This window comes from Chaetomium fimeti (genome assembly GCF_033439085.1).
Source record: "Chaetomium fimeti strain CBS 168.71 chromosome Unknown B0H64scaffold_1, whole genome shotgun sequence".
NCBI classification, from domain to species: Eukaryota; Fungi; Ascomycota; class Sordariomycetes; order Sordariales; family Chaetomiaceae; genus Chaetomium; species Chaetomium fimeti.
This window is the reverse complement of record NW_026944329.1, coordinates 1,708,211-1,730,049: the sequence shown is the minus strand read 5'-3', so window position 1 is coordinate 1,730,049 and position 21,839 is coordinate 1,708,211. Positions and strand designations below refer to the sequence as shown.

General features: G+C 57.7%; 9 protein-coding genes across 9 annotated transcripts; 5 read left to right on the top strand and 4 right to left on the bottom strand.

Moving 5' to 3' along the window:
• Positions 1–46: 46 nt before the first annotated feature.
• B0H64DRAFT_380614 (uncharacterized protein) lies at positions 47–3,287 on the bottom strand. The gene is made up of 3 exons (XM_062802747.1): positions 2,555–3,287; positions 634–2,490; positions 47–571 (listed from the first exon to the last, which is right to left on the bottom strand). Exons 1-3 carry the CDS (start codon positions 2,845–2,847, stop codon positions 295–297), a joined length of 2,427 nt encoding a protein of 808 aa, XP_062663835.1. The 5' UTR covers positions 2,848–3,287; the 3' UTR covers positions 47–294.
• A 715-nt stretch (positions 3,288–4,002) lies between these two features.
• On the top strand, positions 4,003–5,062 carry B0H64DRAFT_12398 (uncharacterized protein). The gene is made up of 3 exons (XM_062798008.1): positions 4,003–4,258; positions 4,349–4,661; positions 4,777–5,062. The coding sequence occupies exons 1-3, from the start codon at positions 4,217–4,219 to the stop codon at positions 4,914–4,916; spliced, it is 495 nt and encodes a 164-aa protein (XP_062663834.1). The 5' UTR covers positions 4,003–4,216; the 3' UTR covers positions 4,917–5,062.
• B0H64DRAFT_380607 (Mob1/phocein) lies at positions 5,023–7,107 on the bottom strand. Its single transcript, XM_062802746.1, has 4 exons — positions 6,913–7,107; positions 5,957–6,387; positions 5,795–5,906; positions 5,023–5,743 (listed from the first exon to the last, which is right to left on the bottom strand). Exons 1-4 carry the CDS (start codon positions 6,933–6,935, stop codon positions 5,209–5,211), a joined length of 1,101 nt encoding a protein of 366 aa, XP_062663833.1. The 5' UTR covers positions 6,936–7,107; the 3' UTR covers positions 5,023–5,208.
• A 156-nt stretch (positions 7,108–7,263) lies between these two features.
• B0H64DRAFT_12391 (Leo1-like protein-domain-containing protein) lies at positions 7,264–8,840 on the top strand. Its single transcript, XM_062798007.1, has 2 exons — positions 7,264–7,676; positions 7,734–8,840. The coding sequence occupies exons 1-2, from the start codon at positions 7,425–7,427 to the stop codon at positions 8,718–8,720; spliced, it is 1,239 nt and encodes a 412-aa protein (XP_062663832.1). The 5' UTR covers positions 7,264–7,424; the 3' UTR covers positions 8,721–8,840.
• Positions 8,824–10,574, bottom strand: B0H64DRAFT_470417 (uncharacterized protein). The gene is made up of 2 exons (XM_062807829.1): positions 9,267–10,574; positions 8,824–9,211 (listed from the first exon to the last, which is right to left on the bottom strand). The coding sequence occupies exons 1-2, from the start codon at positions 10,452–10,454 to the stop codon at positions 8,960–8,962; spliced, it is 1,440 nt and encodes a 479-aa protein (XP_062663831.1). The 5' UTR covers positions 10,455–10,574; the 3' UTR covers positions 8,824–8,959.
• A 190-nt stretch (positions 10,575–10,764) lies between these two features.
• B0H64DRAFT_12199 (ALG6, ALG8 glycosyltransferase family-domain-containing protein) lies at positions 10,765–12,909 on the top strand. Its single transcript, XM_062797970.1, has 2 exons — positions 10,765–11,144; positions 11,218–12,909. The coding sequence occupies exons 1-2, from the start codon at positions 10,907–10,909 to the stop codon at positions 12,762–12,764; spliced, it is 1,785 nt and encodes a 594-aa protein (XP_062663830.1). The 5' UTR covers positions 10,765–10,906; the 3' UTR covers positions 12,765–12,909.
• A 1,428-nt stretch (positions 12,910–14,337) lies between these two features.
• Positions 14,338–16,249, top strand: B0H64DRAFT_12311 (extracellular serine-rich protein). Its single transcript, XM_062797991.1, has 6 exons — positions 14,338–14,693; positions 14,745–14,799; positions 14,859–14,891; positions 15,027–15,139; positions 15,221–15,951; positions 16,006–16,249. The coding sequence occupies exons 1-6, from the start codon at positions 14,532–14,534 to the stop codon at positions 16,148–16,150; spliced, it is 1,239 nt and encodes a 412-aa protein (XP_062663829.1). The 5' UTR covers positions 14,338–14,531; the 3' UTR covers positions 16,151–16,249.
• Positions 16,250–17,758: 1,509 nt separating this feature from the next.
• B0H64DRAFT_380598 (SURF4 family-domain-containing protein) lies at positions 17,759–19,563 on the top strand. The gene is made up of 4 exons (XM_062802745.1): positions 17,759–18,350; positions 18,413–18,525; positions 18,618–19,111; positions 19,187–19,563. Exons 1-4 carry the CDS (start codon positions 18,190–18,192, stop codon positions 19,322–19,324), a joined length of 906 nt encoding a protein of 301 aa, XP_062663828.1. The 5' UTR covers positions 17,759–18,189; the 3' UTR covers positions 19,325–19,563.
• A 212-nt stretch (positions 19,564–19,775) lies between these two features.
• On the bottom strand, positions 19,776–21,748 carry B0H64DRAFT_12210 (uncharacterized protein). Its single transcript, XM_062797971.1, has 2 exons — positions 21,471–21,748; positions 19,776–21,418 (listed from the first exon to the last, which is right to left on the bottom strand). The coding sequence occupies exons 1-2, from the start codon at positions 21,532–21,534 to the stop codon at positions 20,124–20,126; spliced, it is 1,359 nt and encodes a 452-aa protein (XP_062663827.1). The 5' UTR covers positions 21,535–21,748; the 3' UTR covers positions 19,776–20,123.
• Positions 21,749–21,839: the final 91 nt, after the last annotated feature.

The window sequence follows — 21,839 nt, the reverse complement described above, 5'->3', positions numbered from 1 at the left end:
TTGCTAGTAACACGGGAACGCGATGAAATAGGTCGGGAAGGGAAAATGAAGCACTTGTGTGAATGCATTCTATCTGTCAACACACGCTCCGGGAGTGTGCAACTAACATCGCAAAGCCCATCCACCATTCCCAACGCCATAATATATGCAATTCTAGCCACCCCAACAGCATAGACATCTAAGTATGCGGCCGTATGTATATGCCGTATGTATGCACGCATTCAATACAAACCCAAGCAAGCGATTCTCGCTCCTAAACCCAAAGGCCCATTATTACCTACCTATCCCGCCGGTTCAAACAATGCGATACACCCTCTTCGCAATCCAGTAGCACCCCAGACCAAAGCAGAGCAACCCCGCAGTGATGGCAATGAACCAGTTGAGGTCGCCTTCGTACTCCTGTCCCGGCACCCACACGTTCATACCCCACAGGCCGGTGATGATGTTCATGGGCAGCACAATGGTGCCCAGCACGGTCAGCTTCCCGAGCACATCGGCCGTCTGTTCCTGCCGCTCGTTCATGCGGATGTTGATCTGGGCGAGGTAGTTCCCATGAGAGCGAGCCAATATCCTGATGAACCCGTTAGTTAGCGTGTTGTATGTGTGGTTTGACAAGGCGGAGGAGCAACTCACTTCTCGTAGTGGCCGAGGTTCGAAGTCATGGTCACAATATGATCCTGAATGTCGCCCAGGTACAAGCCGATCTCGGATCGCGGTGCCACCTCCCAGTGCTCGTTGCAGCGCTTGGCGAAGCCCTTGATCACGTCCGCCTTGTTGCTGAGCAGCCGGTATAGCGACATGACCTTCTTGCGGCAATCTCCGACCCGCCGGAGCATGTCGCGGCCGGCCTCGGCTGACTTCACCTCGGCCGAGTCGGACTTCTCGTTGAGTCGCCGCTTCTCCTCTCTCATGGCTTGGTCTTCCTCCGAATGCATCTGAAGGATTGCGTAGTCTATGTCATCGACTTCATCTTCAATGTTCTGGATAAGTGGCCCGAAAGCGTCGGTGATGTCGTCAATGATGGCGTATGAGATCCAGTCTGACGAGAGGATGAGGTAGTCCCGCAGCTGTCGGATGCGTCGTCGTACGTTGGCTGGGTGTGGTGTTACCGAGAAGTGGAAGCTGAGAACACATTCCCGGAACACGACAACGTACATGTTGACGGGCTCGAGAAAGTTCTCACTGGCCAGGTCCTGGTCGAAAGAACGGTAATTGACGAAATAGTAGTTGCGAAAGAGCTCTACCTTCTCTCGCTGCTCTTGCATCATGATATCCTCAGCCGTCAACGGGTGTATCCCGAAGGCTTTAGAGATCACCTTCATCTCAGCCTCGGTCGGGCTAAGAATATCCAGCCACCACACCGGACGATCTCCATATCTAAGGGGTTTTGGCGGCTTCCCATTCTGCGCCGACTTCAAAGGGTCTGCTGGAGATTTCAGACCTGGGGGCAAGTGCCCATTCGAATCCGCTTTGGTTGCCTCGCTGTTGGTCGAGTGTTTCCGCTCAGATTCGTGGGTTGTGGTCGCTAGCGATGGTTGCCGCGAAGGGATTAGCGGGTCGCCGCCCTGTCCTCCAAGTACCTGATATAAATCGATGTCTGGTTCTGCCTCCTCGTCGCTGTCGGAGCTGTCTGAGAGAACCGGCGGGTCGGGTACAAAAAGCTCCCGAAATGTGCCCCCTGGTTGCACCAACTCTGAAATGGATTGGCTGTGTATGGTGCTTTGGAACTCTTCGTTGAAATAAGTGAAGCGATAGGGCGCTGCCTCCTCGGCCTGAAACCAGCCCCGGTGGACAGGCCGCAGCCTCCCGTCGATCAGTTGCGGTTCTGTGATCCTCTTCGCACGGCGCTCCTCACTTCGGCCTTCCTTTTCGAATCGACTCCATTCATTCAAAATGGAAAGATCGGGCCATTTCCCACGCCGTCTTCGCGGCCTGGGCCGGTACGCGGTATCACGCACGTTACGCTCGTCATCGCCAAGCTCGGAGAGGCCTTCTTGCGGGAAGCAAACGTCTTCTTGGGCTTGCAGGGCTATGGTCTTCCTCCTGCCCAGCGGCGACCTCTCATCATCCTCATCTCCGCTCCCCTTGGTCGTGGAATGCTCGCCGTGGTCGATATCGTCGCGTAGCAGCACGTCGCCAAAGCTCATGGACATGTGGTCCGTGGCGTGGAGAGCAGGCGATCCCGGGACCGAGGGCGGGTAATTCACATTATAGGCATCGCCAAGGCGCCTCTTTTTGCTGCTGCTCGCCATGCTCGAGTCGCGCCGGCCCGTGGGCCCGGTCTTTCGTGGAGCATCGCCCGTTCCATAGCCTGGAGCTGTCTCGCTCCTCTGAAAGACTGGACTGGAGAGGAGAGGCGCCCCCTCGTCCTCTTCATCGCTGTCTACCCTGGTTGCCAGCCTTGGCCTCGTGGCGGGTTGCGCAGCCGGGAACGAGGTGCTCGTCGTCATCACGGAGGGGCGTCGGGGTCGTATGAATGGCGGCTGCTCCCTAAAGCTCCAGTGGTTAGCCTCTCGGGGTGGAGTAACATGCGCAGGGGGGTGGCTATCTCTACCTATGGTCTAGCAGCGCTTCGCTCTCGATGCTCGTGGTGCTGAAGTTGCGACCCGGTCGCGTGTAGAAGCTCGGTGGGGCCTCGCCTAGCCCCTCTTCGTTGACGCTGTCCTGCGTTATCTCATCGGCAGGCAGCGCGAACGACTTCCTTCTCTGCTTCTTTTTCTTCCCCCCTCGATGGTTCTTGCGTCTTCTTTGGCCGTGGCCGTGGCCAATCGAGGACGGGGGATTTGTTGTGTGAGCAGACGCTGAGCCGGATATCTCCGGAAGTGGTTGTCGTCTTTGCGAGTCCATTGGGACAAGAAACCGAGACAGCGGGTCTAGGCAGGCTAGCAAATCGGGCCTAACCGGTCCCTGTCGTGTTTCAACGAACGACGACGTCGATGTCGCTCCCCGGGCACGTGGGGGGCCAAACTCGACTTTGGTTTCTGAGGCTGGCCGATCTAGTAATAGGGTATCGAATGATGGGCAATGTGGAGGAGGAGACAAGAAGAGCTGCGAGTGTGATTGGGGCCACGTCCAAGCGTGGATTGAAAAGTGCAAGATCGGAGGCTCGGCCGAGTGCTGCGCCTGGGCCCCGGTCTGGTCTCAAAAGTGGCGGTGTCGCTGGTCGCTCGATTCAACTGATTAGGGGGTTGGCGGCCGGTGGTGTCCGCAAAAGATGGAGGGCGGTCGCATAATTGAAAATTATGTGGTGTTGAGAGGCAAATTGAAGATCGGCTGGTCGGCTTCCATGTAGGGTGGCAGGTGAGGTGGGTGGCCAAGGTTCCAACTTACTGGTGATGTCAGCCAAACTCGCGGATGCTGCATTGAATCAGCGGTTACTGATTGGCTACCTGGGGAGAAGCCAGCGGGTCTTTGCACTGCAGCTCGGTGCAGCTCCCCGCACTGCGGGGGTTCAAAGCAGCCTCGAACCCCCACGGTCCGAATGCCGACGAGAGGCTCAAAGAGAATAAAATCCATCGACAACCAAAGGCAGTCGGCACTTTCCCAATGGGTCTTCGACTCTGCATTTGTTCAAGATCGCCTGATGATGTTGAGAGTTTTGGTTGTCAGGAGTATTCTCACAATCATAACCTCCTCTAGAAGCTACGAGCACGACGTTACCTACAAGTGTGTCTGCAACAACCTAATACGATGTCGGTCCCCCCCTCTACTTGGATTCTGCTTATTTACCTAGGTCCTGTGTAATCTGTATGTCGGGTTTCCTCTTCTAGAACTACTAATACAGCTAACACCCATGCTTAGGTGAGCCACCAAGTTTCATGCTGCTCTTCGTAGATTGTACTACATACATGGGCAAGCGTCGGGAATAAACGCAGTCTACAAATTCCATGCCATGTGCCACTTGACATGCCGAATCTCCCGTCAACTGAAGTGATGGGGCGATAGCGGAGGGGTTTGTGGAACCGCCGGTACTTGTTCAGCTCGGAGGTCGGGCGGCCAAGAGTACCGGGAAGCATCAACTGCGGCCGCGAGTGCCGCGGTTGAGGGCCCCTCTCAGTTACCCTCTCCACTCGAGTATGCGGATATATAATAGACAGACCTCAACGGCCATCACCATCCCACAATCTCTCTCACTACTCCCCTTCACCGGCTGTGTCTTTCACTCATAACACATCACCCTTGCCGTAACTAACTCAACCCCCCACAACTCTTCACCATGGCCAACTTCCCCAAGCTCATCCCCGCCTTCACGATCCAGGTAAGCGGGCACCCATAGACAGCAACCCACAGCAACCAAACCACGCACCATACCCAACCTCACTAACTCAACCCCCCCAACCACAAATAGGTCGTCATCCAAACCCCCACCCCCGTCTCCCCCTCCCTCGTCTTCGTCCCCCTCGCCTCCACCGGCGGCAGCATCGTATCCGAACCATCCTACCCCATCCAGCTGCGCGCGGCGATCGAGCACGGCGGCGACTTCATTCGGGTGTCGGCGGACGGGACGCAGGCGCGGCTGGACGTGCAGAGCCTGGCGCGGGACGCGGTGACGGGGGCGCTGGTGCGCTTTACCTACCGCGGCAAGGTCGACACGACGGGCGCGATGGGCCGGGTGTTGAGGGGGGAGGAGGGGGCGGGCACGACGGGGTTTGGGGATGCTGGTGAGTTTTCTTTTTTTTGAGTCTTTCCTTGTTTTTCCCGTTCTTCTTTTCTTTTTCTTTTTTTGTTTTGCACTCGTTTTGGCTGTGATGCTGACCTGGGGGATTTGCTTGTAAGTCTCCGTTGTAGAATTCGAGACTGGCGGCGGGGAGTTGGCGGTGCTGGAGAACAAGGTGTATGTTGGGACTGGGCGGTTTATCATCGAAGCCGGAAAGCCGACCATTGTTGAGTATCTAGTGAGCGAAGTTGTTGCGTAGGAGGGGACAACCTCTTTTCCACTACTGGTATGGGTGGAGTTGAATCAACGGGCTTGCACAGAGCATCAAATCTACCATGTGAATGACAGTGAACGAGACCACCAAATTATGCTCATATTGCTAGCCCATAGGGTATTCGCTCTGTATTTACCTGACTGCGTCCTAGAACCTGCTGCTATAAACCGCCAAATGCTTCTTGGTTGTGCCGCACAACGCACATCTAGCCTACCTCGCCTGCTATGCAGAAAACCTTTTGATCCACCACCATCACACTTCGACTCAATGGCCCTCATTAGTTCGCCGGTGGCCCTCCTGCCTTTTGGACCAGTAGTTGCCCAACTTGAAGGTTGGCGATCTCGAAAGCCTTGGATCCCTGCGGGAACGTTCCAAGCGCCGCCCAGAGGTCGATTAGCGGTTGCATGGGCTCGAGATCCGACTTCTTGAGCAGGTTCAGCGTGGTTGCCGTCAGGATGAAGTGACTGAAGCAGCTGTTCATCGACTTCTCGAGGTTCAGGCTGAACATGTCGTCAAAGTGCGACCAGTACAGGTGCGCATAGACGCGGAACATCTGGCGGAAGATGGTCTGGCACGTCTCCATAAAGTTCTGGGGGAAGCCACTCCGCTTGCCCACCCAATCCTGGCCAGATTCAGGCGCCGGGGTGCAGAAGGCCAGGTTGTCGGCGTATGAGACTCCGGCCGGGTCCGTGGGGAAGATGGTCCCATCGTCAATCTTCCCCGAGATGTACCGCTGGACGAGCGTCAAGTACTCGTATGCCGGAATCTCGACGGGCTGGTAGCGCGAGTTGAGCCAGGTAAACGAGTGGTTCCTGCCTGAGTCAGTATGAAGAGTCTGGTCAAGCGGTTTGTGACGGACTCACCCTCCCGCGGACATCTTGGAACATCTCCTAGAGTTGCAGATCGAAGAGCCATCTTCCTCCTTGTCGTGGACGAGGCGGATGAAAGTGATCAACATCCTCCAGTGGTCAACAACTGCCAAACGCATTAGCCGCGTGTCTCAGTGCCCCGCCAAAATCACATACCCTGGTGTGCAATCCACTCTCCCATCTCAACCGTCTTGGGCTTTGCACTGAGTGTCAAGAAGTTGCCCTTGACGATGTGCTTCGCATAGTTGGCATTGAGCCATAAGGGCTTTGCCGGAGGGAGGTGGTAGGAGGTAAGAACCTCCTCAGCCGACGGCACCATGCCACTAGCCTGGTCCATGCCGATGGTCTCAGCAAGCGATGGCGATGTGGGGAGCGGCGGGAGCTTCACCGCAAGATTTGAGGAGGAAGAGTGGCTTCCTTGGTGTCCTTGGTGCCCTTGGGAAGGGTTGCCTGGGGATTGAGCCGGGGCTTGTGCCGGCGTTTGTACTTGCGCCTGCGCCGGTGCCTGTGGCAATGATTGATGCTCGGGAGTTGGAGAGCTCGTGCCCGGCGAGTTCGGACTCCTCTGGCCACGGAAGCGGGCGTTGCTGTTTCGGCAGTTAGCTGCAGTGCTATTAACCAGGAAGGCTGTTGGGCTGGATGAAGTGACAGGGCCTGGCATCCAATAGTTAAGGAGATGAGACCCCTCATGGTCTGCTTTTGGTCAAACATACTGTGTCAAATGCAATGAACCACGCTGGTGGATTCTATGCGTGAACGGAAGGGGAGCTTTCCTTCCAGGTCAGAATGAAGAACGGACAGTTCTCACAATGCTGAGTGAAACAACAAGAGGGGTCCCGCGGGTCACTACCCCTGATCGAAGCGACAAATTTGGAACCGGGGATATTTAAAGACACGTCTAAGAATAACTAAGGTAGCAAGCACTTGCCCCAGACTGGGAAAAATAAATATGGGCTCTTGGGGGGGAAACAGTAGAAGCGGCTGCCTCACTCTTATGCACGGCTGAGTTGAGGCGGGCTGGATAGGTAGGCCCGATGTGGATGGTATGGTTGGAGTTGGGTGTTGTTGCGGGGAAGCGGTGGATGAAATCGACCTGATGGACCGAAACTCACATTCCAGAGAAAAGGTTAGACATTGTCGCTTCGAGTTAAAAGAAAGGCAGTGGGTAAAAAATAGACAGAACCCCAAGAAGCTAACGGGAGACTGGGAATAGTCCACAAACTGCTGTTTCCTGTTAGGTAGCTCGCCTGGATGGGTCGTCTTGAAATTGTTTACTGGTGAATTGGTTCGGGCTGCAGCCCAGGTCCTCGGCGCACCGACTCTTTGGGTGTTTGACAGATCCCCGCTGTTTCAGCGCCACTTCCCCTTATCGTTATCGAAGGAACAGGGGTCAAAGGTAGCTGAGTCAGCAAGGTGCCATTGGTCTGGTCTCGGTCGAGGCAGAGCAGTTGCATTGAGAATCGCGCATTCATCCGCTCCTTGGAGAGAGCTACGCGACGCTCCCATCACTCCTCGAGGACCGAGGTTGGAATTCCGCACACCCTCAAGATTTCCACACTCCGAATTACCCCTGCCGCTTCTGACTTGGAACCCATCTTCCATATCTCCCAAACCGACCGCCAACATGTCCGACTCTGAAGAGCCCATCGATATTGCCGACGAGGGAGGTGACGATCTTTTTGGAGATGACGGCGACGACGCGCTTTCAGACATTGAGAAGGCTGTGAGCGACCGGGAGATTGTGTCGGATCGGGAAGATGACGAAGGAGACGGGCGCCGTCAGGATGAGGATGAGGAGCCTCGCGAGTTTCGTGAGAAGCTGGTTTCCGAGGTTCCTTTGTATCGGCACCGCACGCCGCGCTCCAAGGACGGTGGTGTAAGTCACGGCCGTCAAGCAAGTTTTAAGCGCAGCCTTCATTGACAATTGCCTCAGCTACACACCCTCCGAGTTCCCGATTTCATCAAGTTCAACCCAATGGAATACAAGGCCGACGAGTGGCGACCGAGCGAATGGGACCTCGACAACGCCAGCTCCGAGAACCCGATCCCCTCCATAATGTGCCGCCGCGATCCCAAGACTGGCCGCATCCAGAGCAACGCCAACATGTATCGCTGGAGCGACGGCTCCGTCACGCTCGCCATCGGCGACGAGCACTACGAGATCCAGAGCAAACGACTCGCCCCGCCCCCGAACAAACCCTACCGCGATGTGCAGGACGCGCACTACTATGCGGCGGCCGCCCATTTGACGACTAATTCTCTGCTCATCGTCGGCCACCTCACAGAGCAGTACACAGTCCGTCCGAACAAGGAGCTGCAGGACCACGCGCTGGAGCGGTTGATGGCGGAACTGGCGGGCGCCAAGAAGGACCGCGGCTCCGAGATGATCATCGTTACTAATGAGGACCCGGAGCTTCTGAAGAAGCAGGCCGAGATGGCCGAGAAGGAGCGTAACAAGCTGCAGCGCCGCCGCGAGACGGCCGCCGCCCGCTCCGACGGTACTGGGGCCAGGTATAAGGGTGGCGGTGCGCTGTCTGTTGGCGACCTCGAGGGCCGGCGCGGCGCGCCCGGTGCCGGGAGGAAGCGCGGTGCGCCGGGGGGCGCCAAGCAGAAGCGTCGTCGGCCTGAGTACGACTCGGACGATGACCTCCCGAGCGGCTCGCGCCGAACGGATAACTATGATATGGAAGATGGGTTCTTGGTGGACAGTGAGGAAGAGAGTGAGGCGGTCGAGGAGGATGAAGAAGAAGAGGAGCTGCTGGATGATGAGGAGGAAGAGGACGAAAGGCCGCGGGCGAAGCGCCAGAGGACCACCGAGCCGGATGAGGATGCCGAGGGCGATGAGGACGGTCCGAGTCATGCCGACGCTTCGAGGAGTCGCAGACGGCGCGTCATCCAGGATGATGACGAGGAGGAGTAGATCGGGGTAAAACATGGAGGAGTTGTATCATAATTCTGGGTTAGCGCATGGTCACTGGCACGATTTAGGCGTCTTGAGGTCTCAAAATGGTATCTGATTGAGGAGTTTAATACAATATGTGTCTGTTGGCCGTCCAACTTTCTTCTCTCCATCCAAGCCTATTAGTATAGGGATGGTGATATCCATACCCGACACAACCCGACCTCGCCCCCGTATCCCGGTCCACAGGGGGATGTGAGCTAATAATAACCTGGTGTCCCTGTCCTATTCTCTGCTGGCCGCCCAGAAAACGTCGACGAGCCAATTGCTGTTTCCTCGTCCGAACTAGGATAGTTGCCGAACTCGTCCGACCTATCCGGCGGTGCCCTCATCGCCTCGAGAGTCTCGGGGCTCAATAATGGTGGCTGGAATGGCTTAATAGAGTGGATCTCACGCCCAGATGGCATTTGGGCGAGGAGCGGTCCGATAGGGGGTATCGGCTGTGTAAGCATCTGGAAGATATAGACGTTAGAACGGGCCACAAGAGGAGAGAAGACGGCAACTCACAGTATCGTTCTGCTTCACCCACTTCGCCTCCAACATCTCAAGCACCCTCGTCTCCTCCAGCCGCCCTCCATCCGCGCCCCAGTCCAGGCCCCTCTCAACCTTCTTATCCTCCCTCCTCTCACTCCACTCCTTCCGCAACCCCTTCAACCCCCCACCACCACCACCACCACCACTCCTCTCGCCCCCCTTCCTCTCCACCCCGACCTCCCCCAACCCCGCCCTCAACCACGCAATCCCCGTCCCCGTCTCCCCGCCCAGCTCCGCATCGATCGCAAAGAAGCGACACGCCCGCGCCCGGCTCGCCCGGCGCAGATCCTCCACATACCGCATGAACCCCTCATTCACCCTCCCCGAGCCCGCCAGCCCCGCGGCGGCCTGCGCGGCGTGCTCGGCCGCGGCCAGGCACAGGCGCGCGAACAGGTGGGCGCGCACTTTTGGGATGTCGGGCGACTTGTACATCCACTCCGTGTCGTGCGGGTTGCGCGTCTGCGCGACGGCTGCCGGGTAGGGGTCGTCCTTGAGCACGGCCAGTAGGGTTGCTTCCGCGAGGGCTAGGGCGCGTTGTGCGCGTAGAGCGGGTGGCGAGATGTCGGCGCATGGGCTGGGTTGGGAGGCGGCGGCGGGGGATTCGGTGCGCGTGGAGAGGTGGTCGTATATCGAGGCCGCGTCGAGCAGGTGGCGTGTTGCGGCGGTGATGGCGGTTTGGCGCTGGACGGTGCCGACGGGCGCGGTGGTGGTTTGGTAGAGGGGCTGCAGGGCCGCGCGGGCTTGGAGGGTGTGGGCGTTGGCGAGGGTGGAGAGGGCGAAGAGGAGCTCGTGCTCAAGGGAGTCGATTTTTATGCGCGGGGGCTCGCGGCCGGGGAGGAGGTTGCTGGAGAGGGTCGGGCGCCATTCTATTTGGGGGGCGGCTTTGAGGGTGACGGAGGGTTCGTCGGGATGTGTGGGTTTGCCAGAAAGGGAGGCGTTGAGAGCGAAGAGGTAGGGGAGATAGGTTTGGAGGGTCGAGGTGACGGCGGAGAGGGAAGGCGCCTGGGAAGCTGGCGGGAGGCGCTTGTGTTTCTTGAGCGTGTCTCGAACAACGCCTCGGTGGGTGCTTGCTTGGAGGGGTAGCGAGGGGTGCGACTCGCAGATGAAGCTCGACGAGAAGGAGAAGGAGGAAGTCGTCGAGAGGACGAAAGGGTACGGCATTGTATAATTTGGGGCGATATAATAATGTTAAATTTACTAGAAAGAGTCAATTTGGGATATATAATTTCAGGTTTAAGTCGACCGTCACTTAGTCGCCCAATGCTTCATCAAGGTACGGAGGTGAGGGGCATCTATCAGCTGCGCTGCACCCTGAAGAGCTTCACAAGGTGGCAGAGCAGGGTGACATCACATCGGCCCAGCAGCTGATATCGGCCCGCTACAGCGGTGTGCCTGGGCGCTGCATTGCGGCCCCTTGTCGCTAATGGAGCTCCCCACATCCACTCCCGTCTGCTGTCATCCGGATTCCGAACCCCTGTCCAGACAGATTGCTGTCAGCCAAAAAAGTTCCACATCAACCTCGAGGACCCGACCATTCCATCCTCGACGGACGACAACCCGCCCGAGCGTTCAATGCGGCCTCCTCTCTAACTCCAGCTGCATTTTTGGTGACAATGCCTAAACCTTCGCCTTCTCCGCACAAACCAAGGCGAAAAGTCAAGCAGGCCGCCAATTCGACAAGCAACATTCACAATGTCGGCACCGTCGAGACTATGGCTCGCGCCCCGGCCTTCCCGCTGGCGGCCTTTCTCTGGCCAGCGAGGGGCACCGTCTCGCAATGGGAACTACTACCTTTGATATTGATGGCCGTCGGTCTCTTCAGATGGGCGGCTGGGCTGTGGGGTTATTCAGGTGCGATTGCTCCGAACCTTCGATAGCTTCATAGGTTATCGAGAACAGCTACTGACCTCTCGCAATTTCGCAGGCTTCGAGAAACCCCCCATGTTCGGAGACTACGAAGCCCAGAGACACTGGATGGAGCTCACAACTCAGCTTCCCATCTCACAATGGTACTTCCATGACCTGCAATGGTGGGGTCTCGACTACCCGCCGTTGACGGCTTACCACAGCTGGCTCTGCGGCAAGATCGGCTCGCTCATTGACCCATCGTGGTTCGCCCTCTTCTCGTCCCGCGGCTTGCACGACCCGACGCTCAAGGTCTTCATGAGGGCAACCGTTGTCGTATCGGAATACTTGACCTATATTCCCGCCATTGTTGTCTTCGTGCGCCGCTACAGCAGGCTGAACGGCGTTGCCAACTGGTCGGCCGCAGTCGCTCTCGTTGCCATTTTGATGCAGCCCGCGACGATCCTCATCGACCATGTCCACTTCCAGTACAACACGGTGATGCTTGGATTTGTGGTGGCAAGCATGTCCAGCATGCTCGCTGGTCGCAATCTGTGGGCTGCCGTCTTCTTCGTAGCCGCCCTTGGGTTCAAGCAGATGGCTCTATACTACGCTGTTTCGGTTTTCGCCTACCTCCTCGGGAGCTGCGTGTTTCCGCGGATCAACCTGCCGCGCCTCATCGCGATTGCAGGAATCACCGTGGTGTCGTTTGCCATCCTATTACTTCCCCTCGTTGTTGGCGCTCTTTCCGACGCGAGGCACGGGATCGATTCCCGGCCGGATATTGACGGTCCTCGTCCGCCCTTGCCGTTATTTCAGGGGCTTGCCGACTATCTCGACACGGAAGCCTTTTACTACCCCGTGGTAGAGCAGTTGGTCCAGATGGTCCACCGTGTCTTCCCCTTTGCCCGTGGCCTATTCGAGGACAAGGTCGCCAACTTCTGGTGCGCCTTGAATGTGGTTTTCAAGCTTAAGCAGTACCCGGCCGAACTGTTGCAGCGCGGCGCGCTCGTGGCAACATTGGCATCGATCGCCCCTCCCAATATCGTCCTCTTCTTCCGGCCGAGAAAGGAATTGTTGCCCCTGGCGTTCGCTTCAACAGCGTGGGGCTTCTTCCTGTTCAGCTACCAAGTACACGAAAAGAGCGTTCTGCTCCCGTTGATGCCAATGACCCTGCTGCTTGCGGGCAGCCACGGCCTAAACAAGTCCACTCGCGCCTGGGTAGGGTTCGCCAACCTCCTCGGCTGCTGGACCATGTTCCCTTTGCTGCAGCGGGTAGATCTGGCAATGCCATATGCGGTGCTTACGCTGCTCTGGGCATATCTTCTCGGCCTACCTCCGACTTCGTTGAGTGCCTATTTCCAAGATGGTGGCAACAACTGGACCCAATGGGTCACACTTTTCATTCACGGCTCGTTCTACCTGGCCATGACACTCTGGCACGTTCTGGTGCAATCCCTTCAGCCGCCTCCAGACAAGCCGGACTTGTGGGTGGTGGCCAATGTCGGTGTCGGCGCTGCTGGCTTCTCACTCTGCTATCTCTGGTGTCTGGGGAGGTTGGTCACGCAGAGCGAAATCCTGCCCAGGTCGTGGTTTGCGAAGAAGGAAAAGGCGAAGACCCAATAGGCGGTCACGGCGGTCAACCCGGCATAGCGAGTGGAGTGGGCTGAGCGGCTGGCAGTTTTATACCCTGAATTATACCCGATTCGATTTTCTTGTACAAATTCCCCGAGCGATCGACTGATTTATGTACCTCTAACCCCCAGTGGTAATAATGCCGGTTGGATGTCGCCTCCTCGGGTACTCACAAATGAGAGAGAGATGATCCACCGAAAGGATCTCAAAAATCAGCACCAGAGGATGGCCATCCTCGTTGTTTGGCCCCCAGCCACAATCAGCGGGGAGGGATGCCTGGATGCCAGATGCCTCGGAAACCAAACGGTTGCAAGTGGCGACTTCAACAACAGACAGGTTGTTGTTTAACTCAATGTCTGAACTTTCTTTAGAGAACGGACGGTGGGATTCTTGGCATCATGGGATGCAGAGTTCGGACCATCATCCATGGAGCGCGGGGATTTGACGACATGCTTGAACTCGGCCCGACGATCATCGGCTGGGCACCGAGATCCTGGCCAACCACGGACCAACCGTTGGCGAGACGCGAACCAAAGCTCTTGACGCTTTAAGGCCCCTCAAAAGGGAGCCATCATGCTACCCTCACTTCAAAAAGTCTCTCCGGCTCGAGGCCGGCAGCCTCCTCTAAATAAACAACCTCCGCGCGAGTTTTGATATGGGGGCGAGAAACGGGCAAAGCAGCAGACATCGACCCGCAGCGTGTGTTGTTGTCAGACCGTCTCATTCCCGCCGACCTATCGCATCCCCGACAACAACCAACGGTTGGATCCTCCCGGGCTCTTGGCACATTCTCAGCCTTTCAACCAACATCCGGAATGGGGTGTTGCTCGGCACACAGCCAGCTAAGAATGGAGTCCGGAAAGACAACGACCTCGTGGCGACCGCCTCAGCCCTGCCCTGCGGCTTTGCTGACACTCAGCACCTTCGCGGACTTGGTCTAAATAGCAACGTCGTCAACCTAACGCGCTGCGCCTGGCGGCGCCTAGTCTCAGGTTGAGATGGATGCATCCCACTACCGACTCCCGCCGATGGGTATTCCCACTGGGTTGGAAGCGAGGATACGGCACTTGCTGCCCATTGACTGGCCGGCGGCCCGATTTCGTGTGACGCGGATTGCCCGAGAATACACTGCAGTGCCCACGGTGCCAAACACACAACGTTGCTTGAAAGCATTCTTCTTCCGTGCCGCTAGCATGCTTCCTCTTCCTCGTGTCTCGAGGGCGGGATGGCGCCACCACACTCCAGCCTTTGTTTTGGGCTTTGTCGGCGACTCCAGCAGACGTCTAGGGCCCATCCAAATCGGGATTTACATACACATGGCAGCTTTGTCTGGCCCGGTGTTGCTCGGCCCCTCCATGCCGCCACTCTGACCATAGAAATATGAGGACTCCCCAGATTCTGACATAACCCAATGCTCTTTTGTCTGCTCCTGTCAGCTTGATGTAACCAGCACACCGAGTTCGTCTGCCGCCGGGCTTGAGAACCAAACGAGCAGGTCGTTTGTTGTACGGGTCCAGCTGCGCTTCCCCACCAGGCTTGCACATCCCACAGCCAACAAGCCACCCGGCCCCTTGTCGAGACCACCAACAGCTTTCCTGCAGGCAGGGCACCAAGTGGGCTGAGGTACCCATATTAGAAGGAGGAGACTGCGCGCCACCTTTGTTTGTCTTTCCGTTCTGTTTCTGTTTTTGTTGGTTGCGCTCTGGCACTCAACCTTGAACCATATCGTCACCGAGTTGGAATTCCAACATCACGGCCATGATCGCCCGAAAAGTAATCGGCGTGCTCGCCGCCCTAGCCGTCACGGTAGCGGCCCAACACGACCCAGAACCAGTCCCGACAAACACAGGGTCATCGGGAGGATCAAGGACGACCTCCGCTTCGTCCGGACCAGCAACACATACCATAGCAGTCGGGGCGGTAAGACAAATAGCAGCTATTGACCTAGAGCAATGACTGATAACGCTGCAGAACGGCCATGTCTTCACTCCGAATAACGCCACAGCCGAGGTCGGCGACATCATAAGTGAGTCCCAAGTCATTGATCCCTTTTGATGAGACTGATCGACTTACACCACCAACCAGAATTCACCTTCTACCCTGCCGGGGACAATCCACGTATGTCAAGCCCGCACTTCTTTTCATTCCTCTCGCGGGTTCCGGGGGGCTCCCAAGATCAACTCTTATGCTTCCGAGCTCCTCCACGCGCCCAAGTCAGGATAGGACAAAGGTAGCTAACACCGCCGGGGACAGACCGCGTCGCCCGCGCCGAGTTCGGGTGGCCATGTATCCCCTACGAGTACGCCAACCTCAACAAGCCGGGTTTCTACACCGGCATCTTTGCGCCCCAAGTCATCTCCAACGACGTAAGCACCTGACCCGCCATCCATCCATCTCCAACCTCAACACCCCTCAACCCCCTTACTAACTAAAACACACAACAAAAGCCCCCCTCCTACACCGTCCGCGTCAACGACACGGAGCCCATCTTCTTCTACTGCGCCGCGCCGCACTCGTGCGTCGACTACCACATGATCGGCGTCATCAACCCCAACGCCACCCAGTCGCTCGCCCGCCAGCTCGAGTACGCCGAGGACGCCACCTACCAGCTCATGCCCGGCGAGCCCTTCCCCTCCGAGACCCCCGTGCCGACCCCGACCCCGGGCGGCCCGCCGCCCGGCGAAGGCGGCGACGACGACGGTGGTGGTGGCGGTGGTTTGAGTGGCGGCGCCATCGCGGGGATTGCGATCGGAGCGGCCGCGGTCCTGATCCTGGCCGCCGCGCTGGTGTATCTGTGCGGGCGCCGCGGCGGGTTTGATAAGGCGTACCGCAAGTCGGCGCTACCGGCCGCGGGGGCCGCTGCAGTCACGGGTGGCGGCGCTGCCGCGCCCGGGTCGCCGGGCATGGTCGAGGCGAACTATGCTAATGCGGCTGGGGTTGGGGTTGGGGTTGGGGCTGCTGGGGTTGCGGCGGCTGGCCATAACCCCAAGAGCCCCGGCCAGGGCACCGTGTCGACGTATGATGGGCGGAACTCGCTGTATGCGGGTGCGGGTGGGTATCCGCCGTACGCGGGCACCACGCCGTCGCCTGGTCCGCCGGGGGCGGGGCCCGCGCCCGCGTATGGGTTTGCTCCCGCCGGGCAGCATGGGCATGAGGGGTATGCGGGTGGCATGTATCCGTGAGTTGTCTTTTCCCCCGCCGTATAAGTGGGTGGCTGCTAACGGGAGTGTAGGTCTCCGCATTCGTCGCCTCGCGCGGATCAGTACACGCCTTTCCTCCAGCCCCAGGCCCAGGCGCCGGTGGAGTTGCCGACGGGGGATGCGCCTGTGCCGACACAGTCGCCGCCTCCGGGGTATCATCAGGGCAGGGAATCGTAGACGGCAGGCCACGATGGGCAGGCCTGGCGCGAAGCCATGATATGCTAGAGCTGGGTTGGTTGTGGCTTAGGTCTTTTCTTTCGTCCTTCTAAATCAGATATCCTTCCTTGTATAATGCGGGCTCCCTACTTATTGTTTACGTGTGGAGGGTTGCATGTCCTTGAAAATACGAGATGGTTTATAGATACCTAACATGGAATGGTCCTAGCAAGACACTCGGGGCTTCGCGCCTGCCTTTGGCAAACTCCATCCTGTCGTGATGTTGGGTGTATTCTTGATATTTGTCAGTCATCATTCACTTGTTTGACGTTGTTGCCCGAGCCGCAGCCGTACAGCCGGTAGGTGTCGTGAGACGGCACGTGGCCTAATGGTCAGCCAGCCTTAGGTTTGGGCCAGTTGGTTGTTGGGATGCTTCCATGCGGCACACTACCGTGTAACCTGTCCTTGTATGTACTCTGCCCTCCTCTCCCTTGCCAGTCTGTCTTGCGGGATAAGTGACATGGCGCAGGGAGGAGGCGCACGGCACCTCGTGTTGGGTTTCGTTGGTGGTTATTTAAGAGCACCGTATCGACGATTGCTTGCTTGTGTGTCACGGTGGCCCAGTCGGCCGCCAACGTCCTCCAAGTCAAGTACTAAGTAGACTGTTGCTCTACTGATACCGAAGCCCTTCGGAATAGTTGGTTTCAGCTCAAGGGAAGCTGGACAGTAAGTAAGACACATATGACTAGCCGAAGGATGTCAGATCTTCAGCGCGGGTTAACCGGCTGGCACAATGGGTTAGTTAGTGCCGGCCTCGACGTTGTGTAACTTCAACCGGAAATCAAGACAATTGGACTTGGAATGTGACAACATCTGCGGGGTCTCCGGAATGCGATTGAGGGAGAGGAGGAAGGAATTGAAGCAACCGCGGCATTGAGTATGGCCGGCTTGGTTTCAAATAATTCATAAAAGAGAATAAATATTCCAATCGTATATGCCATACTGTGTAGAGCGATGTCCCGAGAAGCACCGTCTCAAAAGTCTCAAGGTTTCGCCGGCAAGGTCCGGATACTTCCATTGAGGGTAAGGATGGGGCCAAGCTCGGGGATTCAAAGATCTCCAGACCCCGCCAATCGTCTTTGGCCCTCTTTATGCTTTGGGAATCAGCTCCGGATGTTTTCCGCGCTGCACCCCCTACGAAGTCAGCCCAGGTCAAAGAAAAGAGACAAGAAAGAAGACACTCGTGGCCTCTTGCACCCGTGTCCAGAGCATCCGGGTAAACGGGCTGTATAGGGAGAATAAGTCACGCCTGCGGAGTTGAACGGAACTCGGATTCCGAGTCCATAACCGATCGTTTTCATCTATCCTGCCCGAGAGCCGGGTTTCCAGGTTGTGGAGGGATGAGCTCTTCTTCTCTCGTCTGAAGGGTTGCACCTCGGAGGATCCGCAGGTGCTTCGCCCAACTCCCAGGTATCTTTGTTAGGGGCTACGCTCGGGCCAGCCAATAAAACACTGCAAATTGAGGTATCGGCAAGCGAAGGATACCGACCCACCAGCCCGTGGCGATCGCCTTGATGCGGCACGCCAGTGGGTTTGCGGTTGGTTAAGGACACAGTTGTGAATACCACCATCGTCGGTCTGAGCTCAGCAAACCTCAAATTCCGAGCAACAAGACAACCTAGCGGATCTCCCTCCCTCACATCCCGCTCGCCACCACTTCTCTCGCCGGCGAATTATAGCTTCTTGTCGTCCAGCTTGCTGAGCTTGTCTGGGGGCCTTCGCTCCACCATTTTCGAATTTCCTCTCTTTTTCCGACCCTGGGCAGTACACCAGCAGCTACCCTACAAAGACCTTGTCTCCGGTCGTGTCTTGCCATCGCCGTTTCGCAACCCCTGGCCCGCCAACCCCTCGGGTCTCCGTTTCCCTCCCTTCCCTAGCGCTTCGTCCTTCTCCCCTTTTTCAATCGCCAGAACCAGCCCAATTGCGCCAGCCGGTCTGCCACCTTTTCGATTACCCGCCCGACGAATTCCCCCCGATTTCCGCAACAACCGATCGCGACAATGGCGCAGATGCGAGGAACGGGTAGCTACGGCATGGCCGCGCCGAGTCCCTTCGGGGGACCGTCCGAGGACAAGACGGGGCAGAGCCCGCTCGATGCGATCCGCCAGCAGACGAGCAAGGTCGAGGACCTCCTGGACACTTTGAGCGAGCCGATCAAGCCGTGCGTCGTCGCCCGCTTGTTCTCCTTGGTAGCCTTCCCGGATCCGCTGACGCCCCGTCTAGCTACCTGCCCGCCATCGGCCGCTTCCTGATCGTCGTGACCTTCATCGAGGACGCGGTGAGAATAATAACACAATGGAACGACCAGCTGCTGTACCTGCACGACTACCGCCACAGTGCGTCCCTCCTCCCCCGGGCTTATCCTGCCCGCCCCCCTTTTAGCTCTCCCACCCCATAGCTAACCACCAACCCGCCCCCTCCTCCGCAGTCCCCTCCGGCCTGACGCACCTCTTCCTCATCCTCAACGTGATCGCCATGGTGGCGTGCTCGACGCTGGTGATCATCCGCAAGCACTCGGAGCGCGCGGTGGGCGGGCTGATCGCGGTGGTGATCACGCAGGCGCTCGGGTACGGGCTGATCTTCGACCTCAACTTCTTCCTGCGCAACCTGTCCGTCATGGGCGGCCTGCTGATGGTGCTGTCCGACTCGTGGGTGCGCAAGACCAAGGCCTTCGCCGGCCTGCCCCAGCTCGAGGAGAAGGACCGCAAGATGTACTTCCAGCTCGCCGGCCGCGTCCTGCTCATCTTCTTGTTCGTCGGCTTCGTCTTCAGCGGCCAGTGGTCTGTCTGGCGCATCGTTGTTTCGTTGATCGGCCTCATGGCCTGCGTCATGGTCGTCGTCGGCTTCAAGGCCAAGTTCAGCGCGACCCTGCTGGTGGTGATCCTCAGCGTGTTCAACATCCTCGTGAACAACTTCTGGACTGTGAGTAACCTAGTTCCCGCGGGGAGAGTGAGTGTGAGAAGAAAGAGAGCGATTTGCTGACTAGGCTTGATTTAGCTCCACGAGCACCACCCGCACAAGGACTTCGCCAAGTACGACTTCTTCCAGATCCTGTCCATCGTTGGCGGTCTCCTGCTGCTCGTCAACAGCGGCCCGGGCCAGTTCAGCATCGACGAGAAGAAGAAGGTCTACTAAGCATATCTCGCGCACCCGATTTCCGAGGTCATGGCAAATCGCACGCAGAAAGATACACTGGGCGGTCCGATCCGGGACAAGTCCGAGAACGGGCTGTCCGATGAGATTGGTTAGGGGTGGTTGCGGAGGAGGTCATCGGTTGGGCTCTGCATCATTTCACGGCGTGGAACCCATTTTGATGTAGAAAAAGTACAGCACAAATGCGCAACGGGCAAATTTTGGGTCACGGAGTTTTGAGTGGTGTTGCTTCTATTTGTAGTGTTTTGTGGGTTTAGCATACATGCGCTTGAAAGAAGCCTGCTTCCTGTTCCTCAAATGTCAAGACATTGCAACATATGACCCTTAACAACGACACGACCGAGAGACATCCCCTCGTCGTCCTCTACATCTGCCTCCCGCCCGACGCATCCATTATGTGGTTCCGTCTCGTGTTGTCGTACATATACCGTTCGATATAACGACCGAACGTGCCCAGGACTTCTGCCTGTTCTTGGTATCACATTGCTGAAGAAGCATGTCGAGCGGTGCCATACCAAGACCGTACTAGTGGGGTCTCCTTCGTTCCTACGTGAGGTGTTTTGGTATCCAGTCCCCCAAGAGAGTGTTCCTTCCCTCGGCGCGGCGCTTCGTACTTTGTTTTAGTATGAGGGCCTGCGGTATGGCAATTATCCCTCCCCTTTCGGTTGTTTTCGTGACGTCGTTAACTAGGCCGCCGCCCCTCGCTGACGTGAAGGGGAGCCGGTTATCCGTCTCTCGGAAGGAAGATTTTTGTCTTCGTCCAGAGGTAACCAGGCGGCCCTCAAGGAATGACGAGATCGTCCATCGACCTCTTGGCGATGTCGATAATCCGCATACATGTCGGTTTCTCGCCCGACGACAGCGAGACATGCTGGCAATTCGAGCTCAGCACAAGACCCGCCGCTACCATCGCATCCATCTGCTCGTGGCGCTGCCGCGAGCGCTCCTCCATCATGTTGATGATATCCTTGAGGCCGGGCTGCCGGGCGTTTTCGTCGTCGTCGACGCCCGGCGTCAGCTCGTTGATGCCGTACACGTCCATCTTGAGGAGCGCGCGCACCGTCAGCCGCCAGAGGATCGGCTCCAGCATGGCGCCCTCGAGCCGCTCCGCCGCCCCGCATTTGGTTGGTTCAGCCTGAGCCGCCCACCCCCACAACCCGCCGTACGCGGTCAGCGTGAACCGGATCTTGCGCCGGTTAGCGTCAGCTTCGGCGGATTCGGCGTCGACCATGGTCAGAATGCGCATGTACGCGTTAGAGACGGAGGGTAGCAGCGCGCCGAGCATCATGAGGCTTTGCAGGGCTTGTATCGGAGGCATGGCGGTTGGTTCCAGCGGCGGGTTGCTGCAGTTTGGGCAGAGGATGGTGTCGTGGGCTGTTTTTGTTGCGGTGCGAGCCACATGCATGGCTTGGGAGACGTCTTGAGGAAGGTTCTGGAGGGAGTTGAGGGCCAGGTAGAGCGCCGAGAGGCAGTCGCATGACTTGGCGCTGTCTTGCTCGGGAGGTGAGTCGTGTGTGCTCGGTGAGCTCGATGAGGGCGAGGAGAGGCTGGGCAGTGTGTCGAGTTCGCCTGAGAATAGCTGGTTGACCTCCTCTGCCGTGATCTCGGGTGCGGGCGTCGCAGTGGGGCCGGTGGGCTCGTCGAAGTTGATGTCGGATAGGTTGCTACTCATGGGCCAGAATGAACCCGGGTGCTGGCGTTGCCCAAGTGGTTTCCCATTTTCGGCTGGCTCTTGATCCGAACCAATCTGAGCAGGAGCGGGCGGGAACTGAATATTGGGATCGATTATCTCGAGGAAGTTCATGTCCATGTTGTTCATGTCGAGGAAGGAGAGGTCCAAATCCATGCCGAGAGTGCTGTCGAACTCGAAATTCGGGGCCATGATCGATTGTATCTCCTCCTGTTTTGGTGACTCGGTTGATTTGGCGGCTGGAGGCGACGGTTCTGCCCCCTCGGCAGCCCGATGCTTCCTCGGCCTGCCCATGCGCTTCTGGGCGGAATAAACACATTTGATACCCTCGCGCTTGCAGCGAGCGCATCCATCGACCTCCTTGGAACAAGCGAGCTTTCTACCTCCTGTAAGTCTGTCAGACAGAGCAACAATGAGTGGGGCTCCCGGTTTGCCTACGGCACTCGTCGCAAGCCCGCCGCTTGGGCTGCTCCACAACCTTCTTTGCGGGAGTCGCGTCCATTATGCGGGGTGGGTTCGTCCGTACTCGCGAGGTGGGTCTGGCAGCTCGTGCTGCCGTTGCGTAATCGTGTGTTGTTTATACGAAAGGGGGAAAAGAAAAGAGTGGCGAAGGCCGAGTAGAGTCCTGCCAGATCTCGAGGTCGGGGTGTTTTGTTGCGGCGACCAATTGATTAGTAAAGAGGGTGAGCGGAGGAGACGCCGGTGGTTTAAAGGCGACCACTGGCGGTCGAGTTAAAGTGGGGGCCGCGCGTTCGCTGGCCTGCTTGATAAATCATCGGCGTGGTTACATCGAAATACATAGTTACA